This window comes from Daucus carota, chromosome 1 (genome assembly GCF_001625215.2).
Source record: "Daucus carota subsp. sativus chromosome 1, DH1 v3.0, whole genome shotgun sequence".
Classification (NCBI taxonomy): domain Eukaryota; kingdom Viridiplantae; phylum Streptophyta; class Magnoliopsida; order Apiales; family Apiaceae; genus Daucus; species Daucus carota.
Genome location: NC_030381.2, coordinates 32,733,247 through 32,755,394, shown reverse-complemented (window position 1 = coordinate 32,755,394; position 22,148 = coordinate 32,733,247). Strand labels below are relative to the sequence as shown.

At 33.2% G+C, this 22,148-nt stretch overlaps 3 protein-coding genes across 6 annotated transcripts; all 3 read left to right on the top strand.

The window, feature by feature from the left end:
• Nucleotides 1–415: 415 nt before the first annotated feature.
• Nucleotides 416–4,502, top strand: LOC108213100 (homeobox protein SBH1). Of its 3 annotated transcripts, none has more exons than XM_017384852.2 (5): nt 416–676; nt 1,055–1,319; nt 1,416–1,653; nt 3,728–3,972; nt 4,157–4,502. In XM_017384852.2, exons 2-5 carry the CDS (start codon nt 1,080–1,082, stop codon nt 4,361–4,363), a joined length of 930 nt encoding a protein of 309 aa, XP_017240341.1. In that variant the 5' UTR covers nt 416–676; nt 1,055–1,079; the 3' UTR covers nt 4,364–4,502. The 3 variants fall into 3 exon arrangements, with proteins under 3 accessions (XP_017240341.1, XP_017240335.1, XP_063936314.1); XM_017384846.2 differs by having other exon boundaries at nt 418–676; nt 1,068–1,319; XM_064080244.1 differs by lacking the exon at nt 416–676 and having other exon boundaries at nt 694–1,319.
• A 2,660-nt stretch (nt 4,503–7,162) lies between these two features.
• On the top strand, nt 7,163–11,551 carry LOC108215294 (chromatin remodeling protein EBS-like). 2 transcript variants are annotated; one of them, XM_017387743.2, is made up of 6 exons: nt 7,163–7,444; nt 8,506–8,571; nt 8,870–9,209; nt 9,302–9,370; nt 9,654–9,762; nt 11,261–11,551. In XM_017387743.2, exons 3-5 carry the CDS (start codon nt 8,887–8,889, stop codon nt 9,733–9,735), a joined length of 474 nt encoding a protein of 157 aa, XP_017243232.1. In that variant the 5' UTR covers nt 7,163–7,444; nt 8,506–8,571; nt 8,870–8,886; the 3' UTR covers nt 9,736–9,762; nt 11,261–11,551. The 2 variants fall into 2 exon arrangements, with proteins under 2 accessions (XP_017243232.1, XP_017243238.1); XM_017387749.2 differs by lacking the exon at nt 8,506–8,571.
• Nucleotides 11,552–16,741: 5,190 nt separating this feature from the next.
• LOC108194778 (chromatin remodeling protein EBS-like) lies at nt 16,742–20,699 on the top strand. The gene is made up of 5 exons (XM_017361719.2): nt 16,742–17,037; nt 18,585–18,927; nt 19,020–19,088; nt 19,394–19,502; nt 20,383–20,699. The coding sequence occupies exons 1-5, from the start codon at nt 16,965–16,967 to the stop codon at nt 20,407–20,409; spliced, it is 621 nt and encodes a 206-aa protein (XP_017217208.1). The 5' UTR covers nt 16,742–16,964; the 3' UTR covers nt 20,410–20,699.
• The last annotated feature ends 1,449 nt before the right edge of the window (nt 20,700–22,148 follow it).

The window sequence follows — 22,148 nt, the reverse complement described above, 5'->3', positions numbered from 1 at the left end:
ATAAACAGTAAGTTTTTTCCATCATTACACCCACTATCTTCCTCCACTATCTCATATTTAATAATAAAAACTACTATTACACCCACTACTTTCCTCCACTATCTCAAATCTATTATTAAATATTGATGGGTCCCACCACTTTACCCACTTTTCATCTAACTTTACTCATTTTTCATACATCGTCTTGGTCTCCGTGTCCCCCTCCAATGTAAACAATTGAGGGGGACCGAGGGAGTACAACCATCCATATTGCTACGGAGGAATATAAGTATGTGAAAAAGGGTGCCCTAGTGTAACATGAATAGGCAAAGAAAAGAAAACACAAGAGAAGAAACAAGGAAAAGAAATGAGAGAGACAGGCTCAAGGTAAAGCAAGCAATTCACATATATTTTCAACCAGCATTATTAGTACTTTGAGAATAGATAAAGATGAAAAATGAGTGCACAGATAAATACAAGTACCAACACACCTAGACATGGGCTAGTAATGTAGATTTCGTGCCCCAAAAACAATCCCTCCTCCTCATCATGATCCATCACAACATAAACACAAAAATCTTGATTTGATCTATCAGAGGAGTAGTATTCTTTTCTCTCTCTCACTATAAGTTTGGCAGAAATATTAGTTTGAGTGGCAGTGCTAGAAAAGAGGGGGAGAGAATTTTGCATTGGGAAGGTAATGCTTTGCACCCACTACACCATACCATCTAATCTTATAACAGTGAATCTTTTGATGTATATATACACTGTGCACCATATTTTGTGCAGAGCTGGGGAGTAGTTAATTTATGTTTAAGTCAGATTCTGTGTATTATAATGAAAAGCCTAGACTAGCAAAGCCCAGAGGATATCTATCTGTCTCACCAGGCTTTTCTGAGAGAGCAACTCCTTTTATCATCATTACAATATCTAACTGCTAGTACTCATATTATTGTACTGCACTTGTTTACTGTAGTATTCTAGGGTTAAAGCCAGTCTTAATATATCTAGATCTGCCACAATAACCACCTCTTCAAAACCTAGAAATTGTTTTATATTTATATATTTGGTAAAGAACATTTTGACAGGAGGGAGAATCAATGGATTTTGGGAGCTCTTCATGTTTGATGGGTACTTATGGATCAGGAGACAACAACAACCACCATGAAATTCTGCAACATTTTCACCATGATCAGCTCATTGAAGATCATAACAATAACAACCCTAGCAGAAGACATGGAAACAGCTCTGGGTCTTCTTCTTCAGCATCTGTAAAAGCAAAGATCATGGCTCATCCTCATTATAGCCGTCTCTTTGCGGCTTATATTAGTTGCCAGAAGGTATGGATAGTACTAATTAAGGAAACCCTAGTGTTTACGGTTTGTGTTTGAGAATGTGCAGGTGTTTATGGTTTGGTGTGTTTGGGGTGTGTGCAGATAGGAGCACCACCGGATGTGGTGGCGAGGCTGGAGGAAGCCTACGCATCGGTGTCGGTGATGGGTGGTGGAAGCACAATTGGAGAGGATCCGGCTTTGGATCAGTTCATGGAAGCATATTGTGAGATGTTGAGCAAGTATGAGCAAGAACTCTCGAAACCCTTCAAGGAGGCCATGCTCTTTCTCTCCAGAATTGAATCTCAGTTCAAAGCTCTCACCATTTCTTCCTCAGATTCTGGTTACCTCTCTCTCCCTCTCCCTCTCCCTCTCTCTCTCTCTCTCTCTCTCTCTCTCTCTATCTCCCTCCCTCTCTCTCCCTGCCTCTCTCTCTCTTTCTCTCTCTCTCTCTGTCTCTCCCTCTCTCCCTCCCTCCCTCTCTGTCTCTCTCCTTCTCTCTGTCTCTCCCTCCCTCCCCCCCCCCCTCTCTCTCTCCCCCTCTCACACACATATCTTAATCTTTGTTTTTCATTAATGTAAACTAGCTAGTACTTTTGACGACAAACCATCAGATTTTAGGGAATATGTGAAAGAAAATAAACAGCACTTGAACAGTTGACAAGTTTACAGATTAGACCTTTTTGCTCAAGTGACGAACTAGTACATTTTTATATACTGGGATACAGTATGGGTATGTGTACTCGCCGGAATAACTACAATAATTTAAGTTCACTGATAAGCTGGTACCTACTAGTATATGTCAGATAACAATTTTATTTATGATTAATTGGTTGGGTATTTCAAAAATCACAACTTATTATTTTATGGTTTCGAACTCAAAATACAAATGGAATAACCAAGAGAGAAGATCAAAAATTACTTTTCAATATTCAAGTTAAAAAAATATTGCTTGGTAATTTGCAGTTGTTTTACTGTATATTTAACGTTATTGTTAATTTGAAAACAATATGTTTTTTAGCTCAGTTGTACATGTTTGATATATGATGGTTTTTAACTTGCTCAAAGTTTGTGTGGATGATTATTATTATTGTGCAAAATTTATTACAATGGAAAGAAAGAACTCAAAATTTAATAGAAAGTATGTGAGTCCTTACTTCTTCAATTGACCTATGTAGCAATAAGCAATGTCAATGTTTTCTTTTTCGTGTTTCTAAGCAACTTATGTCTATGTTTTCACCTGTCTTGACTTGCCATCATTATTCACGCTGTGTTGTCTATTCGTAAATGTGCATGTAAAAATTTACTTCCTCTCTCACATGTTGAGTATTTTTTGATGTTTGTGTCATGGTGAAAGATATAGATCTGTATAGGCTTTTCATGGTTTCTAATAACTGTAATTTTATCTGATAAATGGTAGGTTTAGTAAATAGTTTTCTTAATCCTACTGATGACAAACATTTAGCAATTATTATGATAAGGAAGTACAATCTCTTGGCGATATTCTTCTTCATAGCCTTGCTTATGGACAATTTCGAAGAGCTAAATGTATTGGTTTCCTCGAGTCTGCATGATTGCTTATATCTGTTAATCATGATCTTCATGTATATGCCCTATTCTTCCTCCTCCTTGCTGCTTGCATGCGTGTTAATATATATTTGTTCAATCAGTTTAGTGTTAGGCACTTGCATTGTAATTGCCGTGTAAATATGGGTAAATAATAATGGTTGATTCTGCATGATGTTCGGTTAGGCTGATGATTATGGTGCTAATTACTCTCTCACTCAGTAACTAACTGGGTAGCAATATGAAATGTTTTACTTGGACACCTGACTTTACCAGATGGGTATTGGTTCTTAATCATTCTCCATAATCCAAGCAAGACTACGTATTTTTAAGTTGCCTGTACATAGATCTGAAAGACATAAAAACGTAAATGCTTATGGATTAGTTGTGTGCGCATATTCATATTGATAAAATGTGTTTCTGCGTTAGGGAATTCATATGGACCTGATAAGGAGAAGGAAGGGCATCTTAATATGAAAGGCATTTGTTTTTAGCCACTGTATTTTAGCATCCTTTATTCAGGAATTTACTTCACACCCCAAAACATCATATATACTTTAACAAAGCCATGATATTCCTTTGAAGAAGGCACAATAGGTGATGTGAGACATAAAGTGCTTACATTCAAATACAGCCATAATACTTGATGCCTTAATTTGACATAAAGCTGTGCACATATTTAAGTGCTGCATTACTTCAATCTTTAGCCTGCAACACCCTGAGTTGATATGTATATGCACTTAAGAAATTTAAATATAAGTAATTCATGAATTGATTAATTACCAATTACTTCAATCTATATCGGCCTGTAACACCCTTGTGTTTATATGTTGTGTTATAAAATTGATCAGCGTTTGAGGCCATGGATAGAAATGGGGGGTCATCAGAAGAGGATGCTGACACAGAAAACAACCCCGTAGATCCACAAGCAGAAGACCAGGAATTAAAGGGCCAGCTTCTCCGCAAATACAGTGGATATTTAGGAAATCTTAAGCAAGAGTTTATGAAGAAAAGAAAGAAAGGAAAGCTGCCTAAAGAAGCCCGGCAACAATTGCTGGAGTGGTGGAGCCGGCATTACAAATGGCCTTATCCATCGGTAATCTTGAATATCCTCTTATCACAATGCAAGGATTCTTAATTTTCTATCACTATATATAGCATTGCCTCTTTAGTTCAATAATTCTCTTTAATCACTATTGTAAAGACGCTAGTAAGTTTAATCTTGAATATCCTCTTTAATTTCCTATCATTATTGTAACGATGCGAGTAAGTTTTAACAGGAACAGCAGAAGATAGCACTGGCTGAATCAACTGGTTTAGACCAGAAACAGATAAACAACTGGTTCATAAACCAGAGGAAGCGACACTGGAAGCCGTCGGAAGACATGCAATTCATGGTGATGGATGCTGCACGTCCCCACTACAATTACATGGACAATGTCGTGGCAAATCCTTTTCCAATGGATATAGCTCCTCCATTTATCTGAAGAACTGGTAACATGTACTATTATGCGAAAATGTAATTTAATCAATAAATGTTGTTGAGAATGACGGAGAATTCATGAACTTGGTCCCTTTGTTTGTACTAATTATACTAATATAATGACTATTAATTGTTTTGTTCGAGTTTAAAGCATTCATTTCCTATCTCTGCAATCCCTTTGATTTTCATTGTTGAACCAAAAACATGTGGTAATATCTCGCAATTAACTTATATAAGAGGTTATAAGAGGTGATTTATGATATTTTCCTTACTTCTTTTAATAGAGTAAAATTTTGAATAAATAATAATTGTATTGTTTATGTTAATATATTGTTGTTGGATTTATATAAAAATATTTTCATTACACATGTTAAATATTTATGTAGTGATTAAGCGAAGGCTTATAAACGAGATTTGAGAAATGTGTTATAATGAGAACATTTAAATATATAAAAGTTATGATTGAAAAGACTTGTTAAACAATATTACTCACTCCCTTCCCCTCATTGCAATATAATTTATATTTCTTTTGTCTCAAAATTATTATAGTAAACATGATAGATTTAATATTAATTATGTTAATATATTTTGAAAACAATACATATATATTTTAGATAACTACTTGGGATTTCTACTTTGCCCTTGCAAGCAGGAATTGGAACTTTCAGAGATGATCCGGCACTTGGAAAGAGTGAACAAATTACATTAGCTCTACCTAATGCAACCAGAATTTCAAAGAAGCTCCTGCTCGTTGGTTGCCTTGCTGAGCTCGCAGAGTTCCTCGTTGCATTAGGTTTTAAGAACTCTAGAACTTTAAAATCTCAGCATACCAAAATAAATACTTGCGATTTTTTAATCTCAAAATTTGTGGCCTTTCTTTTTTATGATTGGGCCTCCGGGGTGTTTAATTAGCCTTACTAGCAGAGTAACTTAATTGAAAGAATTTGTTTCAATTGTCTTATTTTCCATTAGAAGTAAATTTATTATTACGACCAAAGATGCAAACCTGCTAAATCAATTTAAAATAGTATATACATGGCCAAGGAATTGAGGCAGATTGATTCACTAAAGTTCTTCAGCTATCATGCTTTTGGAAAACAAATGCTGGCAGAAGCAGAGGGCAACAAACGGTGGTGGGGCTTAGGGGTTCTGCAAAATAGTTTTTCTTTAATGTGAATGAGATGTGTACAACTAAAGTAGCACACCTTTATGTTATTCACACCTGAAACTTGTATATTACTCCCATAAACTTGAAATCTCAGACAGGATCAGGACTTGTGCTAGCCTATTAACTTTAAACAATGCTGTAATTATGGGATTGAGAAAATGCTATAATTAGGATCATACTATTATACTAATGATTTTTTAATGGTGTACCCATGAACACATGTTAAGCATCAAATTATATGTTTTTGACTTATTTTGATTAACTTCTATCATTTCTTAATAATTGTGGACTCCATGTATATGCAACAACCACACCAATCAAATGAAGTTAAATGCATAGACTTTAACTCTTAACATGTGTTTATGGACACACAATAGACAAACCGTTATACTAATATAGCTGATAGGTGAAAACACTGCAGTGGCCTTCCGAATCACTGATAGAGTGACATGGCCTCTTACTTTCATCCAAAATATCCCGTGATTACCTTTCAACTATAAAAGACAGCTGATAAATGGTTGTATGATTGTGTCAATCGTTTGTCATGGATCCACGTAATTCTCAATATGTGCAGTTACGTTAATTGCAGAAACTCAATGCTGGTCTACTTGCGGTTTTTGTCTAAGCATGAATCTGTACAGGTGGCCTGCAAATGCCGAAAGATGTGACTGGCATTAGATAGTTGTGGCCTATGTTATTGGAAGAAGCAGCTGCTTTCTTATGCATTTCATATTTCCAACTAAATGGCCGTAATTTTGCAGTATTTCTATTCTAGCTGCTTAGGTTAGTTATTAGTAGTCTTCAATAATAGTCAGTGCTTCATCCATGTAACTTATTTGTAGCTTTGTAGTTTTGGAAGATTATTATTAATATAGTTTTTGTATAAATAAAAAAATTATTTAGAATTTTAGTACAATAATTCATTTTCAAATCATTATATGTAAAGATTCAACCTTTCGAAATGTCGGGCATTAGTTTTTGCTAATAGCTGTGGGATGAGTTTTCATTTTAAAGTTACAATATTCTCAAAATGTATTATCTTGTAAATTTTAACAGATGCCATTTCAATTCGAGTTATACTTGAATAAAACATCAAATAAAAGATTTCAAAATGTTACACATTGATATTTTTTTTTTGATCTTCAAACTTTATGAATTTATGAAAATTCAATCCGGCAAACATATTAATAACGTCTTATTTCAAAAACACAGCCTCCAAGTATATGATTGGCTCCAAAAACATTTCTTGATGATATATTTTGAGATATTTTTAAATAAATTTAGCAAAATTGGTTATCTAGTTATCATTTCGCTGATGCATGATAACTTATCCCATTCTAATTTATTATGATATAATTATTCTAATCATACATGATATTTAGAATATTTTTGTTTAGATTATGATGAAAAGGATTGAATATCCAAAAAAGTCTAATAACACGACAAGGTGCTTTACTTTGTTCTGTCCCTTTTTTTTTAGATATTGACTTCGCTTATTATTTTTGCTGTATTCATGATATTATCATGCAAAAAATTGTCTTAAATATTCAAAATGTTAAACTGTATGTCATTCATTTTTATATGATATTTCACTCTAAGATGTCAAATTTTATTATATTTTATAATAATTTTTAGATTTAATGACAGCAACGTGAGAGCACTTTCTCCCCAGTCCCAGAATCAGGATATTGTTTAACAAATATATTTTGGTCATTTTTCGCAACAAAAATGCTCGTGATATACCGGGTCTGTTATCGTATTTTCTGATGATTCTTATTTTGTACATACACAATCACTACAGCTATTTGATTTTCAAGAAAAGCCCGTGGTATGGTTCCCAAGCTTGTTTCAATGGCAAATTTCAGACCTGGCAAACGAGGCTTGGTCTTTTACAGCATCAGAGCCACCAATAAATTTGTAAGTGCTAATGTCTTGTGTAGCTGTCTCAGTAGATGGAAAGATCAAACTTTTATATGATGTTCGTTTTAGTGGGTTTATTTAGTGATTAAAGTTTAGTAGCATATGGTTCTTGGAGATGAGATCTAGGCTCATGACACCTTTCAATTGAATATGCTTTTTAATTTCTTGATTGTTTTTTCAATTGATGCATGTTGCTTTTATTATTTATACATTTTGTTCATCTTGAGAATGTGTTTTGTTTGCAATTTTATTGTTGTCTAATTCAGTGGTTTGTGAAATTACTGACTTTCATACATGTATAGTTCTGTTTGTGCAAAGCTTTTGAGAAAATCTAGAGACCCATGTATAGATTGCTCAAGGGAATGTGCCTCGTTAACTTGCTCCTTCGGATTATGCAGCAATTTGGGTTGTTAAATTGTTGTAGCCTTCTTCTCTGTGCGGCGACTATGGTGGATTTTATAATTGATGAATGGATGTGCAAATAATTTTTTACTGCAAAATTGTTGTGTATTGGAATGATTTCTAAAGATGGTTTTTTTTTTTCATCTTACTTTTCAAAATACTAAGACACTGTATATCTGATTCAATGTATTCAGTCAGATTAATATTGTCAGTAAAATCAACAAATCAAAAGACCGGTTCAGATCATTGTTTCTCGGTTTGTATTTCTACATTGGTTTTTTCCGCAACGGTCCAAGTAAACTAAAATGGTAAAAAATTTATAACTTTTTCGTCTTTTTTGTTCTTCAAAAAAGGATTTTTCATATTTTTGCTATGTTTTTCCCAAACTAGCTTATAATTGTGAAAATATGTGTGTTTATGTGTTTATTAGTTTTATTCAATGTACTTACCCCCAAAATCTGAGGGTTTAAGGAACACTCTAGAAGTTCACCTAGACTCTCGATTTCTCTCGCAGAAAACAAATACTCTGTCTTCAGGCCTTTATTAGTATTTTTACTTCCTTCATAGACATTTCATTTGGATATTACCCCTTTAAATTTTATCAGTCACACACACCACTAAAACTTGAAAACTGATGGCGAATGTCTCGATGTCAGATACCAGAAAGCGGAAAAGGGGAGCAGATATTTGCCAAATCAGGGGAACCGGCGAAATTGTTAGGGGTAATGTGCGTGCGTGTGTTGTTTGGGGGGGGGGGGGGGGGGGGGGGCGATAAATGCATAGATCTTATATATGGAGGCATCGTGTGTGCGTGCGTGTGTGCACTTGTTTGTTTGTTTAGATATTAAATTTGATTTTCCGTTCTTGAAGATGGAATTTGGGCTGAGATTGAATTTTATTCAACATTTCCTTCTATGTTTTATATGCAAATAAGGGGTGATTATATGGTATAATGTAAATAGTATTGTTTTATGAGTTATTACATCACACATACATTAATTATATTGCTGATGTTTGTAGCTGGAGATTCCGTGTTCATGGAATCATCTGAAACTGATAAACAGATCTATGTTGCTCGTGTCGAAAGATTCGAAACTGATAGCGAAGGCAAGTTTATGGTTAAAGTGAGATGGTACTATAGCCCAGAGCAGGCTGGTGGTAGGAGACAGTTTCATGGGGCAAAGGAATTACTTTTGTCAGATCAATATGCCACTCAGAGTGCCAACAAAATTGAAGGAAAGTGCAATGTGCACTCGTTCCTGAACTACACCAAGCTAGAAAATGTAGGTGCTCGGGATTACTACTGTCGCTTTTGGTACGAAGCTGGTACTAAAGAAATTACACCCAATAAAGTTCCAGTGTGAGTACTTTGTCACACTTCCTTATTGTTAAATATATGTTTTATTATTAGACAACGTGGGTTATAACTATATTGCATATTTTAAATTGAAGGTACTGCATATGTGAAACACCTTACAATCCAGATGATTTGATGTTACAGTGTGATGACTGCAAAGCCTGGTATGAGCACTATATTTTGTGATCTATGTCAATATTGTCGTATATAATATGCCATAGTTTCATTTTTTATAGTTGGAGAATCAATATCTTCAGGAGTAAACTTGCAACGCTATCTATACTTGAATTGAATTTGAAAGAAATATTTCAAGATGAAACCTGCTTCTACAATGAGCTAACTTTATAGAATAAGTATTGTTCAGTGTCTCTTCTAATAAACTTGTTATTCAAGACTTTTGTAGAAGTTTGTAAATTCTGCTTAATTTATTTTATGTGCTCCTTGTAGGTTCCATCCTGGCTGTGTGAAAATGACTATTGCACAAGCAAAGCAGTTAAGTAGCTATCAGTGTGATCAGTGTTCTTCTTAACAAGATAGGAAGCACTCTCCTGGCCAGGTCAGAGAACTCTTTTTCTATTTTGCCTCTTATCATTACTTCTGTTTTTTTCTGTGTAAGCCATCTTGTGTTCTAGTTATAAATTATAATGGAATTGGAATTCTAACACAGCACGGTATCATTATTCTATTTATCTGTGTTTGGGATATAACTTGAAGAATTAGAAACTATGAAAAGTGGCAAATGTTATTTAGTTCAAAACTTGTTGCAGTACCCATTTCAATGTTCATCCAGTTTGCACTCTGTAGTTTTTTTCCCTGGTTTCACGTTACATATTCTGACACGGACTACGTACGAGTTCTTTTTAACATTGTAGCTATTACACGATAGGCTATCATATGTACTTTTTGGCATAATAGGTATTACATAAATAGCTATGAAGGCACAAAAGAACAGGGCTCATTCTATTAAAAATAGTAAGATAAATTGATTTTTCGAACTGAACATTGTAGCTTTACTCATATGATCAACATGTTTTTATCTGGAAACAGAGATCAATAAACAGTGGGAGTGGTGCTTAGGAGTTTTGCAAAATACTTTTATCTTTAAACACCTAAAAATTCTATGGAACCAAAACTTAAAATATCACATAGGATCAGGACTTGTGCTAGCTTATTAACTTAAAACACTGCTTTAACATAGGGGTTTAGTAAATGCTGCTCTGATTGTGTTATTTCTTTAAGTAGTTATAGTGGTTGTAATATAGTAGTAATTTACTTGCACAGTACTTAGACTTGTCAATCTGTTATTGATATCCTGTAATTCTAAAGTTTCCCGACATGTTTTTGGACCACTAATTTAATATCATATGTAATATCTAGTTAATTGTTTTACTGAGACTGCGTTTATTGAAGTGAGGAACAGTTGCTGAATGTTTGACGTCCCCTTTTACCTTTTTCCCTGTCTGGTGATTTGGTAAAAGAATATCAGTAGCACACACTTCGCCTTCCACATAAAACTTGATTTGGTCACCTAGTGACAACTAAGCTAGAAACCCAAGGTTGGATCGTATACCTTTGGTAATATCTATAGGGCTACATTACATGATTACATTTCTAAATTGCAGAAAACTAAGAGATGCACAAAAGATCTGTTCGGGCCAGATCCAGACCAGGCCAAAAAAATCCGGATTTTTTTGAAACCAGATCGGACCTGGCTTTTTTAAAAATCAGGCCGGGCCGGGCCTGGCTTTCCCAAAAATACTAGGCCTGGTTTATAAAAAGCCCGGATTTTTCAAAAATCCGGATTTTATCCCGATTTTTTTGAAAATACTAGGCCTGTTTTAGGCCCTCGGACTGGGCCGGGCCAGACCGGGTTTTTTTCGGATCGGGTTTTTCAGATTTTTTTCCAGATCGGATAGGATCGGATTTCAGATTTCAGATTTTTTGAACATCTCTAGAAAACTTAATGCTAAACATGTCCTCTTATGCAAATTGCAAAGAAATTGAATGCTGGTCCACTTGTATATTTTGCTAAGTATGCATCTGAATCTGTGCAGGTGCCTGCAAAGTCTGAAGGACATGATCGTCACTGGAAGCTGTGGCCTAAGTGGTTGGAAGAAGTGGCTGCTTTCTTCTATGTTCTGTTTCTTAACTGAATGGCTGTAATGTTGAACCATTTCTAGCTACTTAGGTCGGTGATTTTCAAAAATTATCAAATTGTATGTTGTTGAAACCTAGCGATTGTGAAACTGCTTTAACTTCAGCTGGTGACTGGTGATGGTAAGCAGTACTCTGTGCGAAGAAAGTGTCGGGAGTTTAATTGAAAATCTTTGAACTTGTCTCCATATCGCTTGTCACCAAGCATATTAGAGCATCTCCTACATATAACTATATTAGTCATATGATGTCCTAAAAATATAATTTTAGAGTTCTCATTCCCTGAAGGATATCTTGGAGCATCTCCGGCAATTATGATATGATGCAGTAATCGTATAGAGGAATATGCCCTAATCTCCAACATATTATTAGTATTATTTTTTAAGGTCCACCGTAATGACTAACTCATTCCTCATTTACGATTAAATATTCACTTCCCATCTTTTACACTAAATAGAAATTGAATTTAATATTATAATAATCCTAACAGGGAACACAAATAGTAGGGATAACAATCGGTTCGGATCGGGTATGACAAAATTCAAACCCAAACCTGAAATTTTTATCTATACATGAACCCGACCCGAATCTGAAAATTAACCGAAAATGAATATCTGAACCTGATCTAATGGATTTCGGATCGAATTCGGATGTACTCGAAACCCGATTTTTTTGGATTGGATATTTGAAACCCCAACCCGAAATCTGAAAATACTTATAATTATAAATATTCCAAGCACCTGAAATCGCACACGCGACATGGAGCACTAGGATAAGATGAATTTTAATATTTTAACTTCTATCATTTTATCACAATATCAGTTTGATTTATATATGTATAATTAATATTTTATTAATCAACCCAATTAATAATATTTATCATTAGAAAATGTTTTGTGTGACACATTACTCTTTTGAATTATGCTATAATTTAATTATTAGTCAATTTTTAGGTTAAAGATAAATATATGTTCTAAAACTTATACAATAATATACTTGACTATATATACTCCCTCTGTCCCTTCTTTTTCATAACATTTCTTTTTCACTATTTGACACGCACTTTAATGCGTCTATAAAATATAGTTCTATAATTTTTTTTAAAAAAAATTCTTTTTTTGTTTTAGTAAGAAAAAGAAAATTTTTTTAAAAAATTATAAAACTATATTTTTGAGGCGCATTAAAGTGCGTGTCGCGCCTCCGTCCTCCAATGTTAAGAATTGAGAGGGACGGAGGGAGTGTAACATGTACTTCATCTGTCTCTCTCATTTCTTTATAGTTTTTGTGCACTGCTCGACACACATTTTAAGGCGCGTATAAAATATAGTTTTATAACTTATTTTTAATAATTTTCCTTTTTTATTAGCGGCTACAAGCATATGGAAGATCGAAAGATTTTTAGTTCTCCACTACAACAAACTGCAGCCAAGATTCTGAGGTGGCAATCGTTTCGTTTTGTATACTTTCGTTTCGTGTATTTTCGTGTTTCGTGTACTCGAAGGTGAAACCCGTATCCGTCCATTATTAATTTCGTGTACTTATTTGAAACCCGTATCCGATCCGAAACGTATCGTGTATTTTTCGTGTACATTATATATGAAAATATTAATATAATATTAATCAGAAAATAGCTTTAATATATATTTTTTAGTATAATTTTGCTAAGCATGAATGATATATCTATGCTCGCATACAATTATCTACAAATTTGTTAATGTATCTGTAATATGTATCTACATATACAAAAAATATATATATTTATTTAACACAATTATATATAAAATTTATGTACAAATATTTCGTGTATTTCGTGTACCCAAAATGAAAACCCATATTCGACACGAAATCTATCGTGTAATTTCGTGTTCGTGTACTTTTGTGTTTCGTGTATCAAAAATCAAAATCTATATCTATTTTTTTCGTATCGTTTCGTTTCGTGTTAGCGTGTTACGTGTCAAATTGCTAGGCCTAAGAACCGGAGGTTATTTTTGTTTTTTATGCCATATTTTTACATGGTTTTATTTTTCTAATAACTTCTTATTTTCTTTTATTAATTCTGTTTAATAATAAATCACTTGTCCACAAGTAATTATCCTCTTTCTTAAATGAGGAAAGAATCAAATGTCATAGAAAATATCTCCAAACGATATCTTTTAAATCAGGAAAGATATCAAAACTCAAAGATTATATCATATTAAAATAATTTAATTCAGTATTTAACGTATCTTATCCCAAAATTCTCTCAGGATCGACCCAATTACAATAGGTTGGAAGAAGTGGCTGCTTTCTTCTATGTTCTGTTTCTTAACTGAATGGCTGTAATGTTGAACCATTTCTAGCTACTTAGGTCGGTGATTTTCAAAAATTATCAAATTGTATGTTGTTGAAACCTAGCGATTGTGAAACTGCTTTAACTTCAGCTGGTGACTGGTGATGGTAAGCAGTACTCTGTGCGAAGAAAGTGTCGGGAGTTTAATTGAAAATCTTTGAACTTGTCTCCATATCGCTTGTCACCAAGCATATTAGAGCATCTCCTACATATAACTATATTAGTCATATGATGTCCTAAAAATATAATTTTAGAGTTCTCATTCCCTGAAGGATATCTTGGAGCATCTCCGGCAATTATGATATGATGCAGTAATCGTATAGAGGAATATGCCCTAATCTCCAACATATTATTAGTATTATTTTTTAAGGTCCACCGTAGTGACTAACTCATTCCTCATTTACGATTAAATATTCACTTCCCATCTTTTCCACTAAATAGAAATTGAATTTAATATTATAATAATACTAACAGGGAACACAAATAGTAGGGATAACAATCGGTTCGGATCGGGTATGACAAAATTCAAACCCAAACCTGAAATTTTTATCTATACATGAACCCGACCCGAATCTGAAAATTAACCGAAAATGAATATCTGAACCTGATCTAATGGATTTCGGATCGAATTCGGGTGTACTCGAAACCCGATTTTTTTGGATTGGATATTTGAAACCCCAACCCGAAATCTGAAAATACTTATAATTATAAATATTCCAAGCACCTGAAATCGCACACGCGACATGGAGCACTAGGATAAGATGAATTTTAATATTTTAACTTCGATCATTTTATCACAATATCAGTTTGATTTATATATGTATAATTAATATTTTATTAATCAACCCAATTAATAATATTTATCATTAGAAAATGTTTTGTGTGACACATTACTCTTTTGAATTATGCTATAATTTAATTATTAGTCAATTTTTAGGTTAAAGATAAATATATGTTCTAAAACTTATACAATAATATACTTGACTATATATACTCCCTCTGTCCCTTCTTTTTCATAACATTTCTTTTTCACTATTTGACACGCACTTTAATGCGTCTATAAAATATAGTTCTATAATTTTTTTTAAAAAAAATTCTTTTTTTGTTTTAGTAAGAAAAAGAAAATTTTTTTAAAAAATTATAAAACTATATTTTTGAGGCGCATTAAAGTGCGTGTCGCGCCTCCGTCCTCCAATGTTAAGAATTGAGAGGGACGGAGGGAGTGTAACATGTACTTCATCTGTCTCTCTCATTTCTTTATAGTTTTTGTGCACTGCTCGACACACATTTTAAGGCGCGTATAAAATATAGTTTTATAACTTATTTTTAATAATTTTCCTTTTTTATTAGCGGCTACAAGCATATGGAAGATCGAAAGATTTTTAGTTCTCCACTACAACAAACTGCAGCCAAGATTCTGAGGTGGCAATCGTTTCGTTTTGTATACTTTCGTTTCGTGTATTTTCGTGTTTCGTGTACTCGAAGGTGAAACCCGTATCCGTCCATTATTAATTTCGTGTACTTATTTGAAACCCGTATCCGATCCGAAACGTATCGTGTATTTTTCGTGTACATTATATATGAAAATATTAATATAATATTAATCAGAAAATAGCTTTAATATATATTTTTTAGTATAATTTTGCTAAGCATGAATGATATATCTATGCTCGCATACAATTATCTACAAATTTGTTAATGTATCTGTAATATGTATCTACATATACAAAAAATATATATATTTATTTAACACAATTATATATAAAATTTATGTACAAATATTTCGTGTATTTCGTGTACCCAAAATGAAAACCCATATTCGACACGAAATCTATCGTGTAATTTCGTGTTCGTGTACTTTTGTGTTTTGTGTATCAAAAATCAAAATCTATATCTATTTTTTTCGTATCGTTTCGTTTCGTGTTAGCGTGTTACGTGTCAAATTGCTAGGCCTAAGAACCGGAGGTTATTTTTGTTTTTTATGCCATATTTTTACATGGTTTTATTTTTCTAATAACTTCTTATTTTCTTTTATTAATTCTGTTTAATAATAAATCACTTGTCCACAAGTAATTATCCTCTTTCTTAAATGAGGAAAGAATCAAATGTCATAGAAAATATCTCCAAACGATATCTTTTAAATCAGGAAAGATATCAAAACTCAAAGATTATATCATATTAAAATAATTTAATTCAGTATTTAACGTATCTTATCCCAAAATTCTCTCAGGATCGACCCAATTACAATAAAAATTGCGCGAGTTTGATCCTGTTAAAAAATATGTACGTATGTATCTTGAGATATGATATTCGATACCGAGATAAACTAAGACATCTATCCATCTCAACCTTTTTTTTCGTAAATCCTAAATCCCAAAATCATAAAATTCTTGTTAGCCGAGTCCTCTGTTAACAATTGTCAATGGCTTTCCAAATTAAAATTAAAATATTTGTTCTTTTTAAAGCCGGATGGTGGACACTTTGTCTCCAAAAATATCCATTTATTCCCTTGCATCCCTTATCATGGCCACCCTCTCTATTCCCCCAAATCGGAAACATGGCTTTTGTCCAAAAACTACTCAAACTTGAATGATTGTATTTTAGCTTTAATCACAATAAACTTGAAGATCTAAAACACAATTTTTATGGAATACTAGAAGTTCACTAATCACATGTAAATAAAATCTTTAATTTTTACAAATAAGATATCATACCTTATACTCTAATGGAATTCAATAAAAAAAACCTAATTTCCATTAAGCAAAAATAGGAAACCCCGAGCATGATTGGATAGCCCAAGTGGTAAAGGGCTTATCCTCTGTTGGCCCAGGTCCTGGGTTCGACTCTGGCTCACCTCGAGAATATCTTAGAACAGATACTAAAATTGTAAGGCTATAAGCCATATTAGTCAAAAAAAAATAGGAAACCCCGGAACCAACATATATGAAATGGTCCATGGGCCATGTTTGATCCACAAGAGGAAATATACAGTTGGCAAAGAGTTTGGAAACAGTGTTACATCAGACCCGGCTTTTCAAATTCCAGCTCCCTGTACTTTTTTTTTTATCCCCAAAAAGTCTAGGGTTTACAGAACAATCTCGAATTTTACCAAATGACAAAAGACCCATTTTCTTAATATTATTTTATTCCACCCCTTCTTTTATTATTCCCCATTCTCTCTATATATTCTGTAACACACAATTTACACACACATTACATTACTACTGTTTTATTTTCAAGAAAACCCCGTTTTCGAGATTTCAGAGCTTGATTCCATGGCAAAGACCAGACCAGGCAAAAGGGACTTGGAGTCTTACACCATCAGAAGCACCAACAAAGTTGTAAGAGGTAATGTGTGTGTGGAGATGTAAAGATCAAATTTTTAGAGACAATGTGTGTGTTTTAGTGTGTGTTTTGTGATTAATGTTTGGTGATGGTTGTTGGAGATGAGATTTGGGCAAATGAGACCCTTTTGGGAATTGTTGTGGATTTTGTTTTTACATGCATTTGAGTATTGTTTGTTTTCGATTTATGCATGTTTTTTGTTGTATTTAGTGGAATGTGTGTTTCTTGATTTCCGATTTGAGGTTTTTGAAGATGGATTTGATGCAAAAGTCTTTGTTTTTTACCCCATTATTGGACTTTTTGTATTTTTAGCTAGCAATGCAATTGATATTGAATATGTTGAAATTGTTTGATTATTTTGAGGTTTTAGAAGAGGGGTGATTATTTTTGTTATTAGATTATAGTTTGTAATGCAGCCTGATTTTCTTACATGCATAGTTCTGTTTGTGTGAATCTCTTGAGAAAATCTAGAGGTCTACTATAGGTGCCTCACGAGAATGTGCATTGTCTTGATGCTTCGAATTTTCCGTTTTGGGACTGCATGGGCGTAAATGTTTCGGATTCAGTGTATTAAATCGAGATTACTTGTCAGTATATCATATATCATCGACAATCTTCTAATATTCTAGAGGATTGCCCTAATGTTTTTTTCTATTATTGGTTACAAATATGCCATCTTTGATATTTTTAGTATTTTAAGTTGCTCAATAGACATTTTTTTAGTATTTGGATATTAACCCATGCCACTGTATTAAGTAGACTGATGAGTGATGGCATATCTATTAATGTCATATACTGTAACGCAGAACCAGGACTCAGACTTTTAAACAATCGGTGAAATTGTTAGGGGTAATGTGTGTGTGTGTGTGTGTGTGTGTGTGTGTGTGTGTGTGTTTAAATGCAATCATCATAAGAGGTATTGTGTGCGCGCGCGTACATGGTCGTGGTTTGTTTGTCTAGAGGTTAAGTTTAATTTTCCATTCCTGAAGATTGGATTTGAGCTACTGACCGAATCATATTTCAATATCTCTTTTATGTTTTGATTTATTCCTGTCATTGATGAACCAGTTCAAGATGCATTTTATATTGTATACTTGGTTATATGTTGCATTTTACGTGCCATGTTTGGTCTGTTTTGTTTTTTTTAAAGGTTGCAAATTGAGTCATCGAAAGATAGTATTTTGTGTATTTAACCATTGGTATTGTATTTATTGGATGCATTTGCCTAACAATGTTATGGGGTGTTATATTCATGGTTCCCAAGATAGGTAGTAATTTGTTTAAAGTTATTAGTTGGTGATTTTGCCTGAATTACATACATGTACTCTTCTGTCCAGAGATATAGCAATGTCTGTCTGTATATACTTCAAATTACACTAAATTTGGGTAGTTGAAAAATTAATAACATATTGTTGAGTTACGTAAGGTGTAGATTTTGGTGATAGAAATGCCAATGTCTTACATGTTAAGACTAATTTAAAGGTGCAACAGAAAAGGTACAGTGTTATTAATTATTACGTAAAATAATTTATATTGCTGATGCTTTGTAGCTGGAGATTGTGTTCTCATGAAATCATCTGAACCTGATAAACGGCCATATGTTGCTCGTGTTGAAAAAATTGAATCTGATACTGGGGGTAACGTTATGGTCAAAGTCAGATGGTACTATAGGCCAGAGGAGGCAAGTGGGGGAAGGCGACAGTTCCATGGCGCGAAGGAATTGTTTTTGTCTGACCACTATGACATTCAGAGTGCCTACACAATTGAAGGGAAGTGCATTGTGCACTCCTTTAAGGACTACACCAAGCTTGAAGATGTAGGTGCTGAGGATTACTACTCACGATTTGAGTATAAAGCTGCTACTAAAGAATTCACACCTGATCGTGTTGCAGTGTGAGTACTGTGTAACTCATTCTGATTGTTAAATATATGTTTAATTATTGGATGACATGGGTCATAACTTTTTTGCATGTTATAAAATGAAGTTACTGCAAATGCGAGATGCCTTATAATCCGGATGATTTGATGATACAGTGTGATGACTGCAAAGACTGGTATGAGCATCTATATTGCGTAATTTAAGTCAATTTACTTAGATATATGTCATATCTTCATTTTTATAAGTTGGAACATTGATATCTTTAGAAGCATGCTTGCAACTCTATTTAACCTAAACCTGAATTCAAAAGAAAAATAACAAGAGGAAACCTGCTTCTAGTTCAAGCATGAGCTAGCTTTAAAAAATAACTATTGTTGTATTTTTTGCTTGTTATCAGAGTCTCTTTTAGTGAATTCGATATCTAAGACATTTGTAGGAGTTTTCCTCTACTGCTAATTTTGTTTTATGTGCTCCTTGTAGGTTTCATCCTGGCTGTGTGAAATTGACTACTGCGCAAGCAAAGCAGTTAAGTAACTACCTGTGTGATGAATGTTCTCCTGAACAAAATGGGAAGGACTCTTCTGGCCAGGTCTTAAAACTCTTCGTCTATGTTGCCTTCAAACACTACTTTTAGTTTGGGAATTGGTAGTTGTTTTTTTGTGCAAAACTTGTTGCATCACCCATGTCTATATTTGTCAAGTATATAGGTTTTTCTCTGGGTTCACTTTGCATTTTCTGTGAGCGATCTAATCTGTTACAACTTTACTTATATGACCAAAATGTTTTTTTATCCGGAAACAGAGGTCAATAGAAGGTGGAAGTTGCTTGGTTTTGAACAATACTTCCATCTTAAAGGTGATTGTGATAGTGTGATGTGTACAAATTTTAGCACGCCATTTCTAATATTGACACTGAAATTTCCTATGATACCATATTTTGGAAAGTCTCATAAAGGATCAGGACAATTTAAACAATTCTGTAATATTTGGACATAAATACTGTTTTTGTTGTGAAATTGTATTACTCCTTTATATGTAATTCAGTGATAGGAATATTGATATTACTTTCAGGGAACTTAGACTTGTCAATGGTCATTGACAGACAGTGTATTAATCTATGATTACCAGTCATGTTTTTGGACTATGAACTTAAATATCATATGTAATATTAACTTATACGTTCTACTCTACGGAAACTAAGGATTGCTTACACTGTATAAGGATGGTCTTTTATCTTTTTTCTATCTGAATGATTCGGTAAAAGAGTATCAGAAGCACACATTTGCCTTTCACAAAACTTGAACCCTTGGTCATCAAGTGACACCTATGCTAGACACCCAATGTTGAATTAGAGACCTTTAGTAACATCTCTAGGATTACATGACTTATATTACATATTTAACTTGCAGAAGATCCAGTTCTAAAAGTTCGACTCACATATCGTCTAATTGTGTGTCTGAATCTGTACAGGTAGCCAGCAAACGCCGAAGGACCTGAGCTTTGTTGGTTAGCTGTGGTCTGCTGGTTGGAAGAAGCAGCTGGTTTATCCCATATTTTGTTTTCTCAAATGAATGACTGTAATGGTGCACTGTTTCTAGCTGCTTAGGTTGGTTTTTCGCAATTGATCAACTTTATTTCGTTATGTTATGGAATTGACTAGTATCCTTAGATTTTTGTTCATGATAGGCAATTTTCAATCCAAATATTATTGGAAAGCAATCTTATGCCACCAAACATGACATTCAACTTTCACTGTGAGATATATTTAATGACTACGAGATGGGAAAATCTCTAAAAATGTAAATAATAATTATGTCCAACATGATGCCATCAGTAGATAGTGGTGACATGGATGGAAAGCAAAAGGCCCGAAACAGCAAAACACAAAATGAAGGTCTTCTCTATCACAGTGTTCTCTGTATCCCCGCAAAACATGACATTACCTGGCGTTTCTCCTTACGGTGAAAGTGAACAAATTTTCTAAAATTTATTATATTAGCACGTATTTTAAGATATATATATATATATATATATATATATATATATATATATATATATAAAATTTCAATTGGTGTTGAAAAATTTGCAATTCTTAGTTTTAAAAGGTTAAATAGATATTTAAATTTATAAAATATATCTAATAATAGAATTTAAATGTTAAATATTTTATTAATACAACATATTATTAACATATTAATATAATTATGACATATTAAAATATGTATTAACATTCCCACATTAAAAATTGGCAAGTCGAATCATTGATTCGCGAAATGGCTGCATGATCGTTTAATAACTATACTCTCCCGCCCCTTTATAGTTATCCAGTTTTGATTTTCGATCATCAAACTGACTTTGGTTGAATTTTTATATATTATATAACTGAAAAAATATTCAAAAATTATATCATTATAAAAAAATATGTAATATATGTAATTTTCAACTTTTTAAATAACGAAAGAATTGTCAGTAGTTTTTGATTAAAAAATGGCCAATTTGACTATTGAAAGTCAATAGTAGACAACTAAAAAGAGACTAAGGTAATACTAAATAATACTAAGTCATTTTTTAAAACTCTTGATCAATCATTTGGTACAAAATCAGAACTTTTAGAGCCGTTTTGGTAAGGTTAAAATAAGTGTTTCTTTATTAAAATAAAAAAGTAGTTAGAAGTTAGAAATAAGTTAGAATTTATAAGTGATTAAGATGTTTGAGAACAAAGTAGGAACTCTGAGGGAGAAGTTAGCGGGGCCGTTTGAGCAAGCTTAAAAGAAGTAACTTCTTGCTTAAATTAAAGAAGTGGAGCAGAAGTGAGAAATAAATAAGTTAATAAAATGTTTGGAAAAGAAGCAGAAGCTGTGAGATAGAAACTAGTATTCTTAACTTCTTAAAAGTGCTTCTACTTCTTTACACAAATGGGTCAAGAAAAGCAAGAGCCAGAAGCAGAAGCTGCTTTTGGCAAACAAACAGGCCCAGCATTTATAACTTCTAAAAAATGCTCGAAAAGAAGTACTTCTGGGGAGTTCCCAAACATGCATTTTATATGAATCGGATGACAGCTTAGTTTTTTTTTCAAATCCATTTTTTTCAGACCGAATTGAATAAGATTTGAAATTTGGAAAACAATAATAATTATTTAATAGTTATTAATGATATAAATATGAGTTATGTCAAATTTTACTTGACAAATTTCAAATTCTTATTTTTGAGTCAAACTTAATCGTTTATCTTAGCAA

Bases quoted from the DNA above. Each gene is read 5' to 3' on its own strand.
- LOC108213100 (XM_017384852.2), top strand. From the start codon at position 1,080: ATGGATTTTGGGAGCTCTTCATGTTTGATGGGTACTTATGGATCAGGA. The intron at 1,654-3,727 runs GTTACCTCTCTC...AAAATTGATCAG, and splicing joins CATTTCTTCCTCAGATTCTG to CGTTTGAGGCCATGGATAGA. The intron at 3,973-4,156 runs GTAATCTTGAAT...AAGTTTTAACAG, and splicing joins ACAAATGGCCTTATCCATCG to GAACAGCAGAAGATAGCACT.
- LOC108194778 (XM_017361719.2), top strand. From the start codon at position 16,965: ATGGCAAAGACCAGACCAGGCAAAAGGGACTTGGAGTCTTACACCATC. The intron at 19,089-19,393 runs GTATGAGCATCT...TGCTCCTTGTAG, and splicing joins TGTGATGACTGCAAAGACTG to GTTTCATCCTGGCTGTGTGA. The intron at 19,503-20,382 runs GTCTTAAAACTC...GAATCTGTACAG, and splicing joins GGAAGGACTCTTCTGGCCAG to GTAGCCAGCAAACGCCGAAG.
- LOC108215294 (XM_017387749.2), top strand. From the start codon at position 8,887: ATGGAATCATCTGAAACTGATAAACAGATCTATGTTGCTCGTGTCGAA. The intron at 9,210-9,301 runs GTGAGTACTTTG...TTTAAATTGAAG, and splicing joins ACACCCAATAAAGTTCCAGT to GTACTGCATATGTGAAACAC. The intron at 9,371-9,653 runs GTATGAGCACTA...TGCTCCTTGTAG, and splicing joins TGTGATGACTGCAAAGCCTG to GTTCCATCCTGGCTGTGTGA.